Source organism: Macaca fascicularis, chromosome 12, assembly GCF_037993035.2.
Source record: "Macaca fascicularis isolate 582-1 chromosome 12, T2T-MFA8v1.1".
In the NCBI taxonomy this organism is placed as follows: Eukaryota; Metazoa; Chordata; class Mammalia; order Primates; family Cercopithecidae; genus Macaca; species Macaca fascicularis.
The window spans coordinates 123833615-123857897 of record NC_088386.1 but is presented as its reverse complement, the minus strand read 5'-3'; the positions used below and the strand labels follow the sequence as shown (position 1 = coordinate 123857897).

General features: G+C 39.4%; 1 protein-coding gene across 13 annotated transcripts in view; it reads right to left on the bottom strand.

Annotated features, from left to right (window-relative positions):
- The window catches only part of DAW1 (dynein assembly factor with WD repeats 1), a 58241-nt gene that overhangs the window by 11360 nt on the left and 22598 nt on the right, over window positions 1-24283 (bottom strand). For 7 of the 13 annotated variants that reach the window (XM_074010380.1, XM_074010381.1, XM_045367821.3 and 4 more), the window contains 5 exons: window positions 17522-17621; window positions 12706-12813; window positions 10703-10809; window positions 9409-9511; window positions 8492-8606 (listed from right to left, as the gene is read on the bottom strand). In XM_074010380.1, coding sequence (XP_073866481.1) covers window positions 8492-8606; window positions 9409-9511; window positions 10703-10809; window positions 12706-12813; window positions 17522-17621 — 533 coding nt within the window. Of the gene's footprint in view, window positions 1-8491; window positions 8607-9408; window positions 9512-10702; window positions 10810-12705; window positions 12814-17521; window positions 17622-23658; window positions 23782-24283 lie in introns of all 13 variants that reach the window. The other 6 variants (XM_045367818.3, XM_045367817.3, XM_045367822.3 and 3 more) reach the window with 1 other exon arrangement.

The window sequence follows — 24283 nt, the reverse complement described above, 5'->3', positions numbered from 1 at the left end:
GACAGAGACAATTATATTGTAGCATAATAACTGGGAGTAGTGAGATGAAACATGGTACATATATTCAGTGTTATTAAGAAGACCCAAATAGAGTCTAGTATCACAGGATTTACTACAGACAGGGTATGTTACAGCATCACACATCATTCTCAGGGAGATGATTATCAGAGGTTATTGTCAAGGAGGCATCACATAAATAGTTTAGCATCACACATTATTAATCCCACTTGATGTTCAAAGAGATAATGCAGACATCTTCCAGCATCAAACATGGTCATCAGGAAACTGACCCACAAATTAGCATACTTTATGGATATCAAGAAAAAGAGGCAAACATAGAATGGCATATACATGGTACTTAACTTGATGACACATACATAGAGTAACACCATACGTTACCATCAAAAAGATGACCCATAATAGATTGTCATTTGAGAATATTGTGGAAATAATAAAATCATAGTATAGCATCATATATTGTCATCAAGTAAAGGATGCAAATATAGTTTACATCACTATACGACATGAATTAAAGCAGAGCATCATATATTTGTCAAAGTGTGCTGCAGTAATACTATACCATAACACATACTTAATAAAATTATGATGCAGACAGAGTGTGGCACCACATGTTTTTGTCAAGGGTATGATGCAGACATTATGTAGCATCACTGTCATCAGGAAGTTTAGCCATAGTACAGCAGTATCATACATGGCTCTCAAGGAGGTGAAAAAGTCATAATGTAACAACATATATAGTATGTTAAAAGGTGATACAGACATAGTATAGCATGATATGTGGTTGTCATGGTGGGCTATAGCCTAGAATTATATATGATTATCAATGACACAAACATGTGATTGGCAAAGGTGCAACATTATCTAAAACAGATATTGTATTGAATCCAGCATAAATTTCAAGATGGTGATGAAAACATGTAGCATCGTGGGTGGTTTTCAAGGTGATGACTCTGATAAGATATAGCACCATACATATTAATGCAGACAGTGAAGCAGACATCATGTATCCTCATAAGTGATCATCAGTGAGATGAGGAAGACAGACAATATAATGCCAAATGGGGGGATAAGGGAGATGACATAATCTAGTGTAACATCATATGTAGTCTTCTTGGATGTAAGGTCCACAGAGTGTAACATCATACATGGTTTTCAAAGAGATGACACAGAGTGGCATCATATATGGATATCAACATGATGGCTCAGTGTTGAATCATAAGTAGTAATCGAAGTGGTGACAAATAAAATAGATCATCAATGATTGTAAAGGAGCTGTGGTACACATAGTAGAGAATCGTTTGTGGTTATCAAAGAGATGGTGCATGTAGTATTACAGCACCATCCATGGTTATCAAGTTTATGATGCAGACATATTGTAGCATCATACATTATGGTCAGAGAAATGACCCAAAATATAGGATAATCCTCAGTACAGGATCAGGGAAAAGACCAGGTTCCAAGATCATACATGGTTATAAAGATAATGAAGATGCAGTATAGCACCATATTTGTTTATCAAGGAGGTGGTGCAGACATAGTACAGTGTCACTCATGGTTATAAAGTAAATGAGGTAGACACAGATGTGATGTGAGGTCCTACGTGTTTATCAAAGAAAGGCCACAGAAATATTGTTGCATTATAAAGGCCTTTAGGAACATGAGCAGACCTAATGCAGAGAAAGAGAGAGAGAGATGACTCTCTCAATAGATCAGATAGATAGATAGATAGATAGATAGATAGATAGATAGATAGATAGGATGACTATCCTCTGGCAGAAGGTGTAGACATGTTGTAATGTCATACATGATCATCAGGGAGATGACAGAGACACTGTAGCATACTAGTGGCCATCAAGAGCATGACATATGCATAGTGCAGGGATATATGTGGTGTACAAGGACTCTACAAAGATTGATTTTAGAACCATACCTAGTTCCAAGGAGATGACACACTTACAGTATCACATGGTCATCAGAGGGATGATGTACATGTAGAGTACCATCACATATGGTAATTTTAAAATGGCACATAGGATACCATTATACATGAATATCAAGGAGATGACTTACACAAATGTAGCACTGTAGGTTTTCCTCATGGAAATAACCTATATTATGGCATCATAAATATCACAAAGGAGCTGGTCTGTATAAACAGCAGGCATCATATGTGGTTACCAAGGACAAAAACATTACCCATGATGAAAGGGACAATATAATGTCACGTGTGGTTATCAAGGTGATGACTCAGAAATAGGGAGGTATACCACATGGTTATAAAGGCGATAACTTAGTATAATATCATCTATAGTTTTTAAGGAAATGAAGTACACATAGTATAACATCACATGTGGATATGAATGATATCATGCAGTCATGTTTTAACACAATATGTGGTGATACCAAGACCCAAGCAAAGGATAGTGTCACAAATCATCATCAAGATGGTCTTCTCATGTGTGGTTCTGAAAGACGAATCCTAAAATTGCACGTCACTTTGTTATCTAGGAGATGATTCAGATATAGTACAGACTCATACACAATTGCGATTGTAAAGGAGATGACAGAGAAATAGTTCAGCAATATACATGCTTGTCAAATGTTACACGCTCCTTTGCAGCATTTAGGATGCTATACGCAGTGATAATATTGTACAACACATAGTGCTCAGAGATGATGCAGATGTCTTGGGGCATCAAACATGACCATCAGTGATAGGACCCAAAATGTGGCATCACATATGGTTGCCAAGGAGATTTGGAGTGATATTGTAGCATACATAGTTGTCTAAGACACATAGATGCAAACATATGAGAGCACAGTCCACAATTAGCATGTTTATCATTGCAGACACATGGCAGCCTTTTATATGATCACCAAGGAGATAACCCAGAATATACCATCCTACATGATTAACAGGTAGGGGGTGACAGCAGTATAGCTTAGGTGTGGTTTTCAACAAGGTGACACAGACATAGGAAAACATTTCTGTTTTCAAGGAAATGAAGAATACAAATGAAGCGCAATAGGCGGTCATCACTGAGATGATGAAGACAAAGTGTAGCAATGTCCAGGCCTCCAGTGATATGAAACAGACATACCAGACAGTGCAGCATCATACATGATCATCAAGAAGATAAGGAACACAGTATGCAGCATAACATAGTGTTGACAGCAGATGACACAGGCATAGTTTAGCATCACATCCAGTGATCAAAGAGATAACACACTGGATAACATCACACATGATTACCAAGAACGTGACATAACTCGGGAGGCTGAGGCAGGAGAATCGCTTGAACCTGGGAGGTGGAGGTTGCAGTGAGCCAAGATCATGCCACTGCACTCCAGCCTGGGCAACAGAGCGAGACTCTGTCTCAAAGAAAAAAGAAAAAGAGAAAGAAGACAACCTCGGTATCACATAACATCATACATGTTGACCATGGAGATGAGGCAGAATGTAACATTATACTTGGTTCCAAAAAAGACAACGTATACACATAAGTCAGTATAGTATGGTATGGTATGATATGGCATAGCAGAGCAGAGCATAGTGTAGCACAGTATGGACACATAGACACACACAGACACGGCACAGAGCCAAAAACTGTTGTCATGAAAGGATCTACACGTAGTGAAGCAGGATATATGGTCATGAGAAAGATGAATCAGACAGCGTAGAGGCACATGTGGTCAGGGAGATGGCACACATGTAATGCAGCTGCCATTTGTGGCCATCAGGGAGATGACGTAGACATAGTGTAATCTCATAAAGGTCCTACAGAAAGGTAAGAGGTAAGAGAGCATCACATGTGGCTATCAGGGATATAAGACACATATTATACAGCATCATATGTGGTAGTCAGAAAGATGATACAGAAAGAGTACATGTGGTTATCAAGGCAATGACACAGACATAGTGGAGAATTATAAGTTGTTGCCAAGGAGAGGATGAAAACACGTTCTAACAAATAAAATGATCATCAGGGAGACAAAGTAAATATATTGTAGCATCATCCTTAAATAACTAGGCTGTGTCACCCATAAGGTGTAGCACAGTCCTTTGCAAAGGGCATGATGAAGTTACAGTGTAATTTAAGTGGCTTCAAGAAGATTATAAAAACATAAAATAATATTCAGTCTTCAGGCAGAAGAAGCAAATACACAGTATGTCATATGTGATATTATTGTATGCTGAATTGTGTCCTTTTAAAATTCATATGTTGAAGTTCTAATTCCCAGTATCTCGGAATGTAATATATATACACATAATATATAATCATGTATAATGTTATGTATATGCGTGTATATATAACATATATATTATATATAAATATAATATATATACACGCATATATATGTATATATACACATAGTATGTATGTGTGTATATATACATATATATGTATGGGTATACATATACACATGTATATATGTATATACATGTGTATATATACAAACATGTTTGTATATATACACACATATATATAACATTATACATGATTCTTAAATATATGCAAGCATAGCATAGTTTCTTCCATTGTCAAGAACATGATGAGACATAGTATAGCTTCATATACAATTGTCAAGGATATGGCTTAAAAAATAGTATAAGCTTACTTAGGTTGTCAGAGACATAATGCAGATATAGGGCGGTGTCATACATTATCAGGGAGATGACACATAGCATAGTGCCATACAAGGCATCGGGGTCTCATGGATGATTGGATGCAGAAAAAAAAGGTATCTGGGTGATGACATATAATTTTGTGTCATATGAAGATACCATGGATTTGACACAGGTATGTTGTAATGTCACAGGTGCTTATCATGAAAATGAAGCAGACATATTGCAGCATCATAAATTAAGTGGTCAGGAAAGTAACACAAAAATATTGTATCATCATACCCTGTTTTCCAAATGGCACAGACATAGTGTAGTATCATATATGTTTGTCCTGGAGATTAATTGTAGCCTAGTGTAATAAATGGTTATTACGAATATGATGCAGAAATAGTATAAAGTAACATATTATAGCATCTTATGGGGTTATTAAAGGGGTGATATAGCAATAATATAACATAACACATCGTTGTCCAATATATTTCAAATAATGTAACACCACATATGGCTGTCTAGAATATGAGGGGTGTGTGTGTGTGTGTGTGTGTGCGTGTGTGTGTGTGTGTGTTCATCAACGAATATATTCATCAAGGAGACAGGGTCTTGCTCTATCACTCAGACTGGAGTGTAGAGGCATAATCATAGTTCACTGTAACCCTGAACTCCTAGGCTTAAGTTATTTTCCTCAGCTTACTGAGTAGTTAGTTCTACAGGTGCACGCCACCACACCTGGCTAATTTTGTTTTAATATTTTGTAATGATGGGGTCTCCCTATGTTGCCCAGGCTGGCCTCAAACTCCTGGCCTCAAGCGATCCTCCCACCTTGGCCTCCCAAAGTATTGAAATTACAGGCATGAGCCACCACACCTGGCCATGATGCATATATTATATAGCATCATACATGATCATCAAGGAAATTGTCATAGTACAACATCATATATGACTACCAAAGAATAAGGTAGGCATAACGCATGCTTTAGGATAACTCAGAAACATCATGACAATGTATTTGGTTATCAGGGAGATGATGCACATATAGTATAGTGTCATATGTGGGTAACAGGTTATACACAGACACAGTGTGGCATTGCGATGGTTAATTTTATGCGTCAACTTGACTGTGTTACGGGATACCCAGGTAGTTGTTAAAACATTATTTCTGGGTGTGTCTGTGAGGGTGTTAGACTGAGTAAAGAAGAGCCACCCTCACCAATGTGGGCAGGTATCATCCAATCCATTGAGGACCCAGATACAACAAAAGGTGGAGGAAGGATGAAATTCTTCTCTCTTCTGGAGCTGGGACATCCATCTTCATCTTCTCTGGCCCTCGGTCATCAGAGCTCCTGGTTCTCAGATCCTCAGACTCCAAGACTGACACTAGTGCCCTCCTCAGTTCTCTCAAGTTTTTGGCCTCAGACTAAGAGTTACACCATTGGTTCCCCAAGTTTTTAGGTTTTCAGACTTGGACTGAATTACACCACTGATTTTCCTGATTCTCCAGCTTGCAGATGGCATATCGCAAGATTTCTCAGCCTTCATATATAAATATGTATGTGTGTATACTTATATAATATTGGTTACATACTATATGTGTGTGTGTGTATTTATATACTATTGGTTATATATTTATATATAGTATAAACAGAATTATACATAGAGTAAATATAGTATAATAAGTATAAATATATAATATATAAAAATATATAAATATATACAATATATAAATATATAAAATATATATAATTATATATAGGATAAAACAGAACCAATAGGATATACATATAAAATACAATAGGATATATGTATAAAACAGAACCAATAGGATATATACATATGTACAAAACAGAACCAATAGGATATATACATAAAATATCACCACCTTTCTAAAGGTGGCGATGTGATATAGTGGACCCTGCAGACCATGTTGGCCAGGGCAATGAGGTATAAATACTATAACATCATACATGGATTTCCAAGAAATACTAAGATATGGAACAGTATCATACATGGTTATAAAGAATAGGATAAAGATATAGTATACTACCATACATTATTATAAAGAGGATAACAAACTGTACATTAAAACATAGTAGTCAGATACATGACATAGATAAAATATAGCATCATATGTGGTCGTCAGATGGATAACATAGACTTGGTGTAGCTTCATACGTGATTATCAGGTAGATGGTATTGATGTAGTTTAGCATCACCTGTGTCTTCAGGAAGATGACACATAGTTCATACTTCATATTCTATGCCTCATAGAATAGCATCACGCATGGTATGTGATGCCATGATATAACATAGACTTAGTATAGCATCACATATGCTTGCCAAGGAGACATAGGATGATGGAGACATAGTATAGTACCATGTGGTTATCAAGGATATAGTGTAGACATAGTTCAGTGTAAAATAGGAAATTGTCAGGGAGATAATGTAGAAGTTGTATAGTGTTAACACATGTTTGTCAGGAATATGCTGCAGACATAGAGTCGCACCATAAATACTTGCCAGGGAAATAGTGCAGACACTATGAATCATCACATGTGGTTGTCAAAGAGATGACACATAATACAGCATCATATATGTTTGTCATGGGAATGACTTGTTGTTCAGTATCATAAAATGTTATCCAGGACATGATGCATGCATAATACACCAATACAGATGGTTGTCACTGAGAGAATAAAGACGTTGTATAGCATTGCATGTGGCTTCAATGAGATGCAGAGTTAGTATCATACATATTTGTCAGCAAGATGACTCAAGGTTTTGCATCATATATGATTATCAAGGATATGATGTAGATATGGCCCAGCGTCAAATGTGGTTTTAAAGGGGTAGATGAAAACACGGTGTAGCATAATATTCAACTTTCAACAAGATGATGCAGATACAGCATAGAAATAAACATGATCCTCGGGTGATAAGACAGACACAGTATCATGTCACATGTGAGCCACAGGGAGATGACAGATATAGTGTAGTATCACATGTGACTGTCACAGGATTGAAGCACACCTAGGATAGCACCATGTATGGTTATCAATAAGATGACTTATAGTGTAGAATCACAGTGGTAATCAAAGAGACAGTGTATAGCATAGCATCATGTATGCTTATCACAAAAATGTGGTAGACACAGTGGAACAGCACATGTGGTTATAAGGGAGATTATAGCACCATTGATGGCAATTAAGTTGACAAGGCCAACATAGGGTAACATCATACATAATAATCAGGGAAGCCGGGCGCGGTGGCTCATGCCTGTAATCCCAGCACTTTGGGAGGGCAAGGCAGGTGGATTACCTGAGGTCAGGAGTTCTAGACCAGTGTGGCCAACATGGAGAAACCCCGTCTCTACTAAAAATACAAAAATTAGCCAGGCATGGTGGTGCATGCCTGTATTCCCAGCCACTTGGGAGGCTGAGGCAGGAAAATTGCTCGAACCTGGGAGGCGGAGGTTGCATTGAGCCGAGATCGCGCCACTGCACTCCAGCCTGGGCAATAGAGTGAGACTCCATCTCAAAATAATAATACTACTAATAATCATGGAGATGACCTAGAATATAGCATCATATACAGGTATTAAGAAGATGACAAAGACCTCATATACCTGGTTATCTAGCAGGTGACACAGACATTGTATAACATTACATGTGGTTATCAGCTATATGATATAGACATACTATTGTGCCATACATGGTCACCACAGAGATGAGACATGGTTTTTAATCATAGCTGGTCATCAGAGAAATGACCCATAGTGTAGAATCATGCATAGTCATCAAGCAAAGCACAAATCTCTCCAAAAATTAAAAGTATGAACAGATCACCTACCATCGGCTGAAGCAGTTGCAATAAGCTTTCCAGTGTAATCAAAGCAGCTGTCTAGTATTTCATCGTCATGGCCTGTTAAGGTTGCCACACATTTGCCATTTGTAGCATCCCACAGCTACAATTAAAAGAAACAAAAAACAAAAAAAAGACTATGACTTTCTGTCTCAAGTGTGAAGATGGCCAGTGGTCTTCATGACATGCTTAGGGCTGGTTAAGTAACTGTGCAAAAATTACTTGTGTAATTCTCGCATGTTCGGTTAGATTTACTTTGATTCATGACCAGAGACCACAGCCAACCATCAAGGAAGGCACACCCTAATCACAGAGAAAACCAAAGTCAGACATTTAGAATCTGCCACTACATTAAAGAAAGAAAAAATATCTCAACGTGTATGCTTTACTGGTTGGGGAAGAGTTTTGCTCTTTTTGTAGGAAGGACATCAAATGATTAGGAGCTTCATATAAAATGACAATGTCAGAAAATGAAAAGTACATTATAAAATTGTAATATATTTGTTACATAAACAAATGATAATTCCATAGTATAATCTCTTAGTAACCATTTTTTAAGTATAGAAACTTAGGGACAAGGAAACATTGTGTTTGAGGCTCCTTGACGGTCACTCTACTAACTGAAGTTCTATAAATGAAAAGTGCGATATTAAATAAAAATAAAATGCCTTCTCAAATAAGATATTTAATATACTTGAAGAAATTCAAATTGCTTTACTACATCACAATTCCTTCAAATTTGGAAAATCCAAAACTTGAAATTTAAAAAATTACCAATTATTATTTGTAAATTAATATCTTAATTTTATATCACTTTTGAAATTTGTTAATGTTACAATGGATATCTGACACAGTAAAGAGTATAGACACAATATAAAGCAAAGATATTTATTTATTTAGCTCACCATGCAGGTTTTGTCCATAGAGCCAGTTAATATTAGAGAGCAATCCCAGTTGAATAAGGCACTGCTAATCTCAGCACAATGACCAATTAAGATATTTACCTTCCTACAACACAAAAATAATTAAAATTAGTGAAAGATATCTTACTTCAGTATATGCACATGAATAACGAGGCCAAGCCCATCTGTGTAAGCTAATCTAAATTTTGGTTTTTATAAAATAATATATTTGATGACAAAACAAATACGGCTTTACTAGTGCTCAAAAAGAAACTACTAATAATTTCATTTCGGCAGGGCGCAGTGGCTCACGCCTGTAATCCCAGCACTTTGGGAGGTCGAGGCGGTGGATCCACAAGATCAGGAGTTCGAGACCATCCTTGCCAACACGGTGAAACCCCACCTCTACTAAAAATACAAACAAATTATCCGGGCATGGCGGCGGGTGCCTGCAGTCCCAGCTACTCGGGAGGCTGAGGCAGGAGAATGGCGCGAACCCGGGAGGCGGAGCTTGCAGTGAGCTGAGATCGCGCCACTGCACTCCAGGCTGGGCGACAGAGCGAGACTCTGTCTCAAATAAATAAATAATATCATTTCAACAAAAATGTACTTAGACTTTAAACTATCAAAATAATGCTACTTAAGGCAACATTTCAAAAAGAAATGGGTAACAAATAGTAAAAGCCGTAAGAAGTATTCTTACACCAGACGAGTGCACCCTGGTTGTTCAGAAACCACATGTCAAGTAACTGAAAGGTCCTTCTTTCTCTGTCATTTCTTGTTGCATACATCTTGGTCGGCACCCCTGATAATTAGCCCCTCTATTAAATCACAGACAAATCCAAGAGTAGTTTTCCAACACAAATATGCTAATTTAGTTAACTTCCTAGCAACTAGGACCAAAAATCATTAGGAAGGAAGTTGAAGTTCTTGGACTAAATTAAATTTGGGAAATTAACTAAGAGTTTTATTTATACATGATATTCATGCCTAACATAATGACAAGCCATTGAAATTTGATTATCCCTGGAACAAATAGTAGCTATGTAACCAGACTATTGCTAACATTCTCCTTTTATGTTGCTATTTGTCATTATTTGCTCTGAATTCCAAGAATGCACATATTTTGTGAATCAGAAATATCATTAAAGAATGAATTAATTTACATTTTCAATATGTCCTATTTTTATGGAACCCACAGCAGAGTTAATAAAGAGCAGCTTAAGCTAATAAAAAACAGAGGGTTTTCTGAACCCCCTGATCCAGGTTAAAACAATGCTTAAGAACTAAGAATTACCTTCCAGTATCAGCATCCCACACTACAACTGTATGATCAAAAGACCCCGTGATGATTCTGTCTCCTGAGGTGTTAAATGACAAGGAGATGATTTCGGCAGAATGTCCCTAGAAAAAGAGCAGATACCGTCAAGTATACCGGCAGATAAAACAACTTCTGCAAGTGTACAATATCATAGTCTGAAAGGAAATGCTGGAGAAGGCCGAGCTCCAGGAAGGGAGGTCAGCAGTTGGCTGGGGTGAGGATGAGGAGTGTCTGCACGTGGGCACAGGGTTCTTTCTGGGGTGATGGAAAGGTTTGAAAACTAGGTTTTAGCTACACAATCCTGTGAGTTTACTAAAATTAGTGACTTACACACAGCTAGTTCATTTAACCTAATAATGTTGATTAAAAACAAAAGAAAGAGGTTGTGTTTGGGGAAACTAGAGGGCGTCCTTTACATTGTCTTGGAAACACTACAGAGCTGGGGACTACATGGGCTAATAACGCATGGTGTGCAAAAGTAAACAGTGTATGGAATAAAACTAATTACTTTAAAAAGGCAATTATTAGGATAACTTGACATGAAATCGATTGATAAATTCCTGCCTTTGGCCTGACGTTCAGCTCGTTACTGTCTAGTGTCAGTGAATCAAACTGTGAGACAATGGGAAGAAACCCCTCTGTAGAGCAGATTCGGGAACTCTGATAAGGGGATCCTGGGTGGAGTACGTATAGCCCATGAGTCCTCCACTATTTTAGTAAATTCACATAATTATATTTTTAAATAATACAAAGAAATGGAAAAGTTGATTTATAACTGGATATTTCTGATAGATTTCAAAGGACAAAAATGCATGTAGTTGAATATTAGAATTCTAAGTACGCAAAACGAATGCACTCTCCGGAGCAGACAGGTGTGCCGAGCAGGACCCCTCCCTTCGAGTGCTCTTAGGCAGTCTGTGAAAGGAGTCATTTTCGTTGAAAGTGCAGCATTAATAGGGCCTTTCCCTGCACATTTGCCTGAAAGAAGAGATAGTAATGTTGTTGTTGTTGTTTAAAAAAAAAAAAAGAACGGAGAACAGAAAGAGTATACTTATACTAATAATGCTAGATGCCCAGATTTAAGAAAGAAAAGCCATTACTGTTATTTTTAAATGGAGAATTTTTTCTTTCTCGGTCCATGTTTCAACTTTCTTAGAAAAAGCTTTCTGAGGAAACAAATCATGTTTTTAAAAATGTATTTATAGTTTTGAAAGGACAAGGAAACTGAATTTCCCATCCAGCTGTTCCCACTGAGTACAACATAGGGTCACCCTATTTTTGTTGCAGTGACTTGTGCTGGGGTGGGAGAAAGGCGAGGGTGGGAGGAAGGGGAAGGTGGGAGGAAGGGGAGAGTGGGAGGAAGGGGAGGGTGGGAGGAAGGGGAGAGTGGGAGGAAGGGGAAGGTGGGAGGAAGGGGAGAGTGGGAGGAAGGGGAGAGTGGGAGGAAGGGGAGGGTGGCAGGTCACCGGGAGGTGCTGGGCGCATGGTGGTGACACACAAGAGCACACCCCACCAGCACTCACTCTGTGGGCGGAGCCCTTTGACCTTCTCCCTCTGGTCACTTGCCCCTCTCTCATTTCAGACTTTGTGATAAGGATGGTTCAAAGAGCAGCGGGCAGAGGAGAGTGTGCTCACAGCAATCGCTTTAAAGATTCTCTTGGCATGGTTCTCCAGTTCTGCCTCTTGCAAAAGTGCCAGCCTCCACCTGCTTTCCTTTTAGCCAGAGAGATGGTGATGGGTTCTAAGCTATAGTTGATGTGTTTTGCAGACTAAAGTTAGTCAAAATAAAAAGCTCCTTGGACTTCCCCAGCACCTCCACCCAAGTCTTTTGGAATAGACAGAAACCAGTAGGAATACTCTTTCACCACTACAGTCTGAAAACCAGCAACTCAACAACATCCAACTTAGAGCTCATTTTGTAACAAAAACACGAATAAGAATTAACACAAATAACAGGCTCATTAACATTATTGACATACTCTTAAGGTGCAAACTTCCTCGCCATTCTGAATGTTCCACAATTTGGCTGTTGTGTCCATACTTCCAGTCGCCACCAATGTGCTTTGAGGGTTAAATGATAAACACACCTAAATTACATGAAATGGGAGAAATTTTAGGTAGAGTTTCAAAGTGTTCATTATACACAGAAAATTTTCCAGATGCAATTACCTTACCAGATTCAGCCTAATTCTTTGTACAAAACACCACATATGTGTGACCTGCTATCCCCAGGTTGAGTCCTTCAGAGTCTTCCTCTTGAAAAGAGGCTGCTTGTTCTCCCACAGCACCCAGCTCAGGCTTGGAGGGGCACTGGCTCCCTTTGCCACTTGCAGACCACAGAAGAACATGAACAAAAGTGAAGCCCATCTCCTTCAAGATCCCTGCTATCTGGCTCTCCTTCTCCTTGCTGCTGTCACCACAGTCCTTCCAATCATGGCCCCTCACTCATCAAGAGACTACAGGCTTGTAGTCTCAATGCCAAGTCTTAGGTGTCCTTCACATGGGCAATCCATCCAGCTCCCCCAGACCCATGCCCCAGACGACTCTTCAGTAGTCTCTCCCATGGCCACACCATGGACCTTGGTATCATCTTCTCTAGAAGATTCACCACCAATTCACCAATCCAGGGTCACAATTTCCCTTCCCACTCCCCTCCCCTAGAAGATCTTTCATCTCATTGAGACATCCGCCTTTTCTCCTGGTCCATCCTCCCCATTCAACTGACACCCTGGAAGCATCACTCCTGCCATTATCCTCGACACTCTTAGTCCCTATCTATCTAATGTACCTTTCGTACAAACTCCTAACATTAACTTTTATCAGGTAAGGATTTTATCCAATCATCTGCCTCCCTGCCTCATCACCCAGCCAAGGTAGCTTAAGAGAACTGCACAGAAAGTTACTGGTATTGCTCATTTATGCCTCTGTCCTCAACAGAGTCCTCAGCACCATTCCCTACTTTGTTTAAGGTGCCTCTGGCTCCATACATTCTCCCATTCCCCACTCCTGCCTCTACTTCCATCCTCACCCCTCCTCAACAGACAAGCTGGCCTCCTACCACTTCCCCAAGAAAACTCTCCTGTCAGGTAGGAACTTCCCCACTTGGATCTTACTTTCCTTCCCTTCAGCCTCAGATGCAGACGGATCCTTCCATCTATTCTAAGACCCCCTTCCCTGCACAACTAGGGGAGATGCGCCCACTAGGGGAGATGCGCCCACTAGTTTTCCTTCCCTCTAGACTAGATGCTTTTCAGTGACCTGTAAATATGTTTGAGTAAATCCTCCCTTGACCTTATGTACCCCTCTTAGCTACACTTCTTCTGCCTTTACAACCAAATTTCTTGGGAAACAGTCTACCATCATTTTTGTCCATCTTCTGCTCACTCTTAACTCTTCTGAAACCACTCTGGCTAAATGTCCAATCCAGGTTTGGTCAGTCATCCCACTTAACCTCCCTGACATCTGCAGCACTGACTCCTTTGTTCTTTAGTTTCCCTCCCTTTCTTCTTGTTTTTCTTTTTTCTTTTTGTATCATTTGAAGTTCTCTCTTCTCTATCCTCCCAAGATTCTGTCAGTCTCCTCTCCACACTCTACCTTTTCCTCTAGGCAATTTCAATTGCTCATTGGTTTCTACTGCCACCCAGATACCAGTGACTCATGCATCCAAGTCTCTTTCCCAGACCTCACTGCTCAGTTCCAGCCCTAAAGTGCCAACTGCTAAATGGATGCCTCTGTTTGGCTATCACACAGGCAGCTTATATCAATCTAAGACACAAAAGTCATATCGATGCAAACCTGTTCCTCCTCTTTCATGCACAGAATTTGTGAATGGCACTGCCCATCATGCAAGCACAAAATCAGGGAATCCATCCTGGGTTCCCCTTTTCTTTTATGCCTCATAACTACTTAGTAACCAGATTCTACTCACATTCTCTTCATCTATCTTTACAACACACCTTCATCATTTTTCACTTGGATTGCAGCAAGATCCCCAACTGGCCAATAACGCTGATCTTACCACCCTCTCATTTCTTTTTCACACTGCACAAAAATAATCTTTCCAAAGACCGCAGATGATCATACCATCTCCTAGCCAAAAAGTCTCAACAGTGTGGCATTACCTGCAAAATAAAATCCAATTCTTTAGCATAGTATATAACCTCCTGCATAATATGGCCCTTGCCTGCCTCTCCCACTTTAATTGCTCACACCCTGTGATCTGAATTTGAATGGGCTATAGGTGCGCTAAGGCATGGACACTGTTAACCCAGGCAGCTGGGCAGCAGCAGGGATCCTTGCCCATCATCTCTGGCCATGCAGCTCCCCTCGGTGTGCTACAAATCCACATTTGCATATTCTGCACATGGCACCACATGGAGGGTCAGGAAGTTCTGCTCTGATCACACAGAGCCACCTGAGTTTCAGGCACACACCACTTCTCAGCATTTACCAGGACTGCTCGCTCTGCCTGGAATGCACATGCCACCCCTCTGGAAAGTCTTTCCTGAACACCTTTCCCTGGCTCAGGAGGCCACACTGCTCCCTCTGTGTCCACACTGAAATCCCCATCCACTTCTGACACTTACAACACATCTTTGAACTTATCCACTGATGCTTTCACTCCTTCTATTAAATAGTAAGAACTGTGTCAGATTCTCTCAGGTACCCTAAGCATGTAGGCCAGGGTTCCACACATAGTCAATATTTAATAAATATTTATTGGATGAATGTTGACTGAAAAAGATGAACGTCTCCCTAGGAATTATAGATAAAGAAAATATTTCCCAGAATCTAAAAGAGTGTGGGAAAATGGTCACACTCTAAGGACACGCACTATGTTTTTCTTTGACTTTGGGCAAGTTACTTAAGCTTTCAATGCCTCAGTACCCTACTCTGTAAAATGGGGAAATACCTTCCTCTTAGGGTTGCTATGAGGCACAACTAAGCTAATACCTGTCTGTGTAAAGGGGCTTAGGACAGTGCCTCTCAAACAGCAAGAGCTGTCAAAGGGTCAGTTATGTTTCACTGCAGTATTCCCAGTCACTAGCAAAGTACCTTCAACAGAGCATGAGTTATTGGTGGATTAATACACCATGAATGTTTAGGATGAGTGTAAATGAATTTTACTTCTAAAATAAGCAGACTGCTTTTGTTCTTGTTTTGTTTAAGGTGTACATAAATTAGCAGGATACAGGACCCTTTCCCACCTACAGGTAACTTCCTTATCCTCAAGAAATATTTCCAAGCATTCTACAGTCTGTCCTAAGTATCTTGTTCCTCAGTTCCAGGGGTGGGTGTGGGTGCTAGAACTTGAACACTGCTGGCAGATTGGCTGTCACCAACTATTTGCAAAAGCTGTCGCTGCTGTGGCTTGCTTTCCCTCCCTCCACCCCTGTATGTTCTTGTTTGCTTTTTCTGGTTCACAGCAGGTATCTTTTTTTCCAGTGAATATTGAGATTAAAAGATCTATCACTCTTTGTTACCAATTTCCCCTCTTCATCTAATAATAGTTATTAGCACATTCTTTTTATGTCTCTGTTCAATTCAAAAAGTACTGAGCTATATTTCCCTACTGACAATTATGGGAGAAGTGGTTATATTTTGTTTCCTGCTTTAGCCTTTTCTCTCTTTCACCCTTAAAAGTTTCTATTACTTTTATACCACTACTGCATTGGGTACCTTCTATTTGTGGATTCTCTTTTGGTATTATCCACTTAAGAGTAACTTCAAAGTACAACAAGGAAAGTGAGTTGAATATCTAAAGAATCATTCTACCTAATGAAGGCCAGAAATGGAGGGAAAGGGGTGATCCCCACTAACAGGCCAAAACATAACTTGGGGATTTGTTAAAATCAGATCAATTTTTCCTTATTTAAATCTTTGATTAAAAACATTTAAGGTATTACTAATCATTAAGAGCAGCAGCCTGTTTATTTTTAAGAGCTGTCATCTGTTCTTACGGAATGCCAATTATTGCACTAATTGTTATAAGATACATCTCAGAATTGGTCAAGGAAAAGGGCTTCCCAATAGTGAAAGCTGTTTCAAGTACCAGACTATTCATGCATATTTGGGCTCTAATGATACACAGAGAACAATCAGCCTAAATATTTCATATAGTAGTTTAAAAATTATATTAAGGCTGGGCGCGGTGGCTCAAGCCTGTAATCCCAGCACTTTGGGAGGCCAAGACGGGTGGATCACGAGGTCAGGAGATCGAGACCATCCTGGCTAACAAGGTGAAACCCCGTCTCTACTAAAAAATACAAAAAACTAGCCAGGCGAGGTGGCGGGCGCCTGTAGTCCCAGCTACTCAGGAGGCTGAGGCAGGAGAATGGCATAAACCCGGGAGGCGGAGCTTACAGTGAGCTGAGATCCGGCCACAGTACTCCAGCCTGGGCGACAGAGCGAGACTCCGTCTCAAACAAAACAAAACAAAACAAAACAAAAATTATATTAAAAACTGTTTTTATCACTTAATTGACCCTCATTGAGTCAGTACTTTAAAGAAAAGTCAATGAAAAAGAAAAAGTAAGATTGGTTATTATATTTATAAATGTATCATATTACGTGTCTACTTAGTCAATACAGGATACAATTCTTTATAGAATCTGCAAGATATTAACTAGAGTAATTTTTAAATTGTATTGGTACCACCATATAAATATAGACAGACTAAAAACACGGGGTAGAATTTGAAAACTAATTATAAAAGTAGCCCCACTACTTTTATAATAGAATCCTAAAAAGAAACAGTAACATAAAATATAATAATAAATTGTTCAATATACTCACTATTTCTGCTGTATGACCCCTGAAGGTATGGTAACATTTTCCTGTTTCTACACTCCAGAGTTTGCAAGTTTTATCAAAGGACCCAGTGGCAATTTTGTCACTAAGATTTAAAAGAAATGTGGAATATTAAAAAAAAAGACACATTATATAATAAACTGAACTAAGATAAGAGATGTTAACACATGAGTAAAAAATTTACTTCACTTCTAAAGCTATAAGCAATCTTAAATTTGTTTCAGTGGATAATAAAAGTCTAATTTTTGAGTGGTATCAATTTACACATTTAATTTTGAAGATTTCAAAGTTATAGGTATGTTTGTTTGGGATTATAACAATTTTTTTTATTATTATACTTTAAGTTCTAGGGTACATGTGCACAACGTGCAGGTTTGTTACATATGTATACTTGTGCCATGTTGGCGTGCTGCACCCATCAACTCGTCAGCACCCATCAACTCATCATTTACATCAGGTATAACTCCCAATGCCATCCCTCCCCCCTCCCCCCTCCTCATAATAGGCCCCGGTGTGTGATGTTCCTCTTCCAGAGTCCAAGTGATCTCATTGTTCAGTTCCCACCTATGAGTGAGAACATGCGGTATTTGGTTTTCTGTTCTTGCGATAGTTTGCTGAGAATGATGGTTTCCAGCTGCATCCATGTCCCTACAAAGGACACGAACTCATCCTTTTTTATGGCTGCATAGTATTCCATGGTGTATATGTGCCACATTATCTTAATCCAGTCTGTCACTGATGGACATTTGGATTGATTCCAAGTCTTTGCTATTGTGAATAGTGCCACAGTAAACATACGTGTGCATGTGTCTTTATAGCAGCATGATTTATAATCCTTTGGGTATATACCCAGTAGTGGGATGGCTGGGTCATATGGTATTTCTAATTCTAGATCCTTGAGGAATCGCCATACTGTTTTCCACAATGGTTGAACCAGTTTACAGGGATTATAACAATTTTTAAAATGATTTTAATGAATGTAGCAAAAGGTTTAGTTTAGAAAATTACTTACAAATTAAAATAAATAACTTATAGTATGAACTGTGTAAACATAGAAAAATTCTGTTAATAAATATATGGAAAAGAATAACATTGAATGTAAAAGAAAAATGAAAAAAGATAAATCCCATTAAAAATATGGGTAAATAAGGTTTTGAGAATTTAGACAGTGCTTGTCCTCTTAAGGAAATAATGCCTATATTATTCCAGTTGTAAGAGGGCTTAGAAAGGAAATACAAAGACTTCAGTGACTTTCAACTAAGAGGCTTCTCACATTGACTGAGGGGCAGGGCTGTAGTCAACATCCAACAAGCAAGAGTAGATTACCCTGTTTGGCCTTTGATCTTGGAACTAAAACCTTTCCTTTTAACCCTGGCTTACATCTGTCTTTTATACCAGCTCTTCAAGATGTTCACTCAATTGGATTATCATTTACAGCACAAGTTCATTTTCCCAAAGTGTAAGAGATCTCACCAACACATATATCCTAAAGCAGACTAGAAATTTATATTTACCCAGACTAACACTGATGCCTTCATTCTCTCCCTTGTCCCAGGACACCCATATTTCTGTAGTGTCTATGTGGTCTCTCAGACTAAAGCAAAGTGGCACCCTCTTTGTCAATGATCGAAGGGCAGCTTGTACTGGCAAACACTCACCCACCCAAAGCTTCCTAACAGCATATCTGACCAGGCTTTCTCCTCTGTCATCCAGCCCAGGGTATTTTACTTCAGCTGCTGATGTCTTCCAATATGTGCTCAAGAAAGGCTCAAAGCCTTGCACTTTTTTTTTTTTTTCTTTTTTTGAGACAGAATTGTATTCTGTTGCCCAGGCTGGAATTCAATGGTGCGATCTCAGCTCACTGCAACCTCAACCTCCAGAGCTCAAGCAATCCTCCCACCACAGCCTCCTGAGTAGCTGGGACTACAGGTACATGTCACCATGCTTGGCTAATATTTTTTATTTTTTTGGAGAGATGAGGTCTCATTATGTGCATTCTTTATCAGTTTCCTCAATTTTTTTTCACCCTTCCTGTCCCTCAAACATATGAGTCTGGAGTTGTTGTTGTTTCTTGACTGATATCTATTCTATCACCAACTGTTCTCTATATCCACATGACACCACGTTATAGAAGATATCTTATTGGGAGAACGTTATAGAAGATATCTTATTGGGAGCACATTATAGAAGATATCTTATTGGGAGAACGTTATAGAAGATATCTTATTGGGAGAACCTGCTCCCGATGTTTAACGTGGGTTCTCTTCTATTTCCTAAGTGTCTCGGCTGGGTTGAGAAATAAAGGGAAAGAGCATAAGAGAGAGAAATTTAAAGCTGGGTGTCCGGGGGAGACATCACGTCGGCAGGATCCATGATGTTCCCCGAGCCATAAAACTAGAAAGTTTTTATTAGCAATTTTCAAAACGGGAGGGAGTGCACGAATAGGGTGTGGGTCACAGAGATCACATACTTCACAAGGTAAGAAAATATCACAAAGCAAATGGAGGCAGGGCGAGATCACAGGACCACCAGATGAGGTGAAATTAAAATTGCTAATGAAGTTTCGGGCATGCATTGTCATTGATAACATCTTATCAGGAAACAGGGTTTGAGAGCAGATAACCTGTCTGACCACAGTTTATTAGGTGGGAATTTTCCCATCCTAGTAATCCTGGGAGCGCTATAGGAGACCGGGGCTTATTTCATCCCATCGGCTTCGACCATAAAAAATGGGACGCCTTAAAAAGGCGCCGTCTATAAGCCTAGCTTCAGGGCGCATTCTCTTTCTCAGGGATGTTCCTTGCTGAGAAAAAGAATTTAGCGATATTTCTCCTATTATGAAAGAGGAGGAATATAGCTGTTTCCGTCTGGCTCACCGGCAGCCAGTTCAAAGTTACCTCTCTCGCTCCCTGAACATCGCTGTTATCCTGTTCTTTTTTAAACATGCCCAAATTTCATATTCAAACACACATGCTCTACAAACAATTTGTGCAGTTGATACAATCACAGGGTCCTGAGGCGACGTTCATCCTCCTCAGTTTACAAAGAAAATGCCGGGATTAAGAGATTAAAGACAGGCATAGGAAATCACAAGGATATTCATTGGGGAAGTGATAAGTGTCCATGAAATCTTCACAATTTATGTTCAGAGATTACAGTAAAGACAGGTGTAAGAAATTATAAAAGTATTAATTTGGGGAACTAATAAATGTCCATGAAATCTTCACAATTTATGTTCTTCTGCCGCGGCTTCGGCCCGTCCCTCCGTTCGGGGTCCCTGACTTCCCGCAACAATATGTCTCATGTCAATGTGTTTGAGAATTACTGCATTGAATCAAAGCTTACACCTGCCCTAAGGTATAAAGCAGATAAACAGTAAATTTGGTTGAAGTTTTTTTTATTCTCTCTCTCTGTCTAATAAACACACACACACACACACACACACACACACACACACTCTCCCTCTTACTCTTTGGTGATTGTGTTGAATTCATGCTACTGAAACCCCAGTGACCCCAAAGTGCAATGAGAAACGCTGTATTCACGCATACATGAATCATCAGGCGAGGATAACTGATTGGACAAGGGGGTTTTTCATCAGGGGCTCTTGGTAGAATTCAGTTGAAGGGTCAAAAAGTATCCCTCACCTCTCCAACAAGAGAAAACATCATCCTCAGATAGACACCCAAACACATCACGTTTGTTAAGTAGACTATTAAAGGATATGGCGTTAATTTATAGAGAATACCCTTTAAATAGCATTGCAATGAAAGTAGGAATTATACCAGAAGTAAAATAGTGTCATTTATAATTTCAATAAAATCTTTATCTTTTCATAAGCTGGTGTAATAAGGTATTATAAAAACTGTCATTCTCTGGAATATAAAAATGCATAGATCAAAGTTAAACTTTCTAAAACTTAATTGGAATGTTTAATCATTTTAATGTACCAATTTAAGTTTGGTGCCATCACAATTAACATGTTTTGAAAGGGTATTACATTTTTTACAGATATGATATGGGCAACCTAGATAACAAGTTTCTAAACTATAGTATAAAATATCTATTCTAAGTATATCAAATTTTTATGAAATTCCTCTATTCTTTCTGCCCCTACCCAGGCAATGAGTGTATTACTTTAACACAAGTGTATTGTCGCATCTGCATCCTAAATGACCTCCTTGTGTCCTGTTTCTTCTCACATCCAAACCCTCTGACCTCTTCTCTCTGCCAGAGCTATCCTTCCATTTAAAACATCACTTTCATTGTTCCACTTTTTGTTCCTAAACCCTTGATGGCAACTCAGTCCTACAGGACAGAGTTTAAACTCCACTGAATGCTCTGACCTCACACACTTCTGTTTCTCAACATGAAATGCTCGCTGCAGAGACCGGCCACTGAGTGTGCCTGATGAATCCCCCCCTTGAAACACTGAGCTGCTGAGGTCTCTTTGCTCCATGAGTCCTCTCCACTGCTCACCACCTTCATCCTTCTGGCTTCCGCTTTCGGCTCACACCATCTCTAAAGACTCTCACCAGGAGAAATCACAGTGATCTCTTCTCTTAATTGTTAAATCATTTACTGTTTTGTTCTAGTCATCATAACACTATAGTAAATGAGCCACATTTATAGAACCAGCTTCATCTATGGAAAAATTCATTTAGCAGGTGCAATCATGAAAACATACATGCTTGTCTAAAAAATGTATACTCCACTAGATATAAATATATATTTATTTGCCAATCTTTTCACAAGAGGGCACTGTCTTTCTTTGATTATGTGTCAGCTAAGTGGAGTTCACCATTTGTCTCTCAGAAATGTTATCAAACCTCTACAATATCTAGTTTTCTTTTCTTGCAAGTGGAATGAGAACTTAAAGAACTTAAACATATGTGCAGAACAATCTGAGTGCAGAATTTTTCTAGATTTTGACAGTATGCTTTCCAATTGAACATTGATCTCAGCCACAACTTCATTTAGTTGTGAAACAATTTTTCCAAGATTTGCCTTATCTGTGCTTCCCTAGAAAAGACCAGGTTTCTTTTCCACTCATATTTTATTAGTTTATGTAATATTTAGTTAAATTACATGTTATGTTACACAATTACAATTGAAAGCACAACCAATATAAGCACATTGGTCGACAAATACAACTAACTCTTGATCAGTTTAGAACCTAACCAGTGGGAGGAGAATGCCCATTCCAGTGGGTATCTTCATTGCTACAGATGCTCAGGGTGCCATGGGAATCAGCAGTGTGTCGTGAGGAAGAATAGAGGACACTGGGTAATCTCCTGTCAATTATCTAGAGGTTGGTTTAAAAATACTTCTGTTGTACTTGGTACTGTTATTTAGCATGTTGGCATGTTGCCACACACGTTTTTTTTCCTGCCTGGCAAGACTGTAAATTAACTTCTAAATGAAGTAAACCATGCTGTGTGTGTATGTCACATTCTCCCAGAGGGACGAGCCCAGGGCTGTGAACATCAATAGTCAGTGCCTGTCGGAACTTCCAAGGGTTGAGAGTCAAGTCTTGGCTGAGCATGAATTCCAGCTCTTCTCTTTACTACCATGCGGTCCTTGGAAGCATACTTGAACCTTGTATTTTTTTTTTTTTTTTTTTTTTGTCAGAGTCTCACTCTGTTGCCCAGGCTGGAGTGCAGTGTTGCAATCTCAGCTCACTGCAACCTCCGCCTCCTGGGTTCAAGTGATTCTCCTGCCTCAGCCTCCCGAGTAGCTGGGACTACAGGCATGCGCCACCATACAGTACATACATTAGCCCAGCTCATTTTTGCATTTTTAGTAGAGATGGGGTTTCACCACGTTGGCCAGGCTGGTCTCAAACTCCTAAGCTCAAGTGACCCACCACCTCGGCCTCCCAAAGTACTGGGATTACAGGCGTGAGCCACCGCGCCTGGCCTTAAACCTTGTATTCTGTATGAGGATGGTGATAGGTAACCCAAAGACCCCTTTAAGCATTGAAGGAGGCATTTAAAAGGCTTCCAAAGCACATACCAAGCACTCAGTCAATTTAGACCTCTTGTCTGCTTCCCTTTCTCCCCAAGCAGATGGAGGGATGAATAAATGAATTAATGAACAAATACGTGAAAGGATGAACACACCCGTAAGGATTGTTGAATGCTATGGCATAAACCACATTCCTGTGGCCCTCCAGGGTGTTCAGCTCCTCTCCAGACGCAGTGTCCCAGAGCTTGCACGTCCGATCGTAGCTTCCTGTGATAAAGCTAACACAAGGAATATAAACGTGTTGCAGGGAAGAATGGCAGTGTGTTAATAAACACTTCATGTTTTACCTGCAGGATAATAACTCTATTTATTATACTATTTGTTTGTTTGTTTGAGAAGGAGTCTCGCTCTGCCACTCAGGCTGGAGTGCAATGGCATGATCTCGGTTCACTGCAACCTCTGCCTCCCAGGTTCAAGTGATTCTTCTGCCTCAAACTCCTGAGTAGCTGGGATGACAGGTACCCACCACCATGCCTGGCTATATTTTTGTGTCTGTTTTTAGTAGAGATGGGGTTTCACCATGTTGGCCAGGATGGTCTTGAACTACTGACCTCAGGTGACCCGCCTGCCTCAGCCTCCCAAAGTGCTGGGGTTACAGGTGTGACACACCACACCTGGCCTATTATGCTTTTTACAATGGAAATCATGTGTGCAGAATAAAAAGTTAAATTGAGAACAATATGTAAATTGTGATATATTCTGTTGTTCCACCCCCACCCC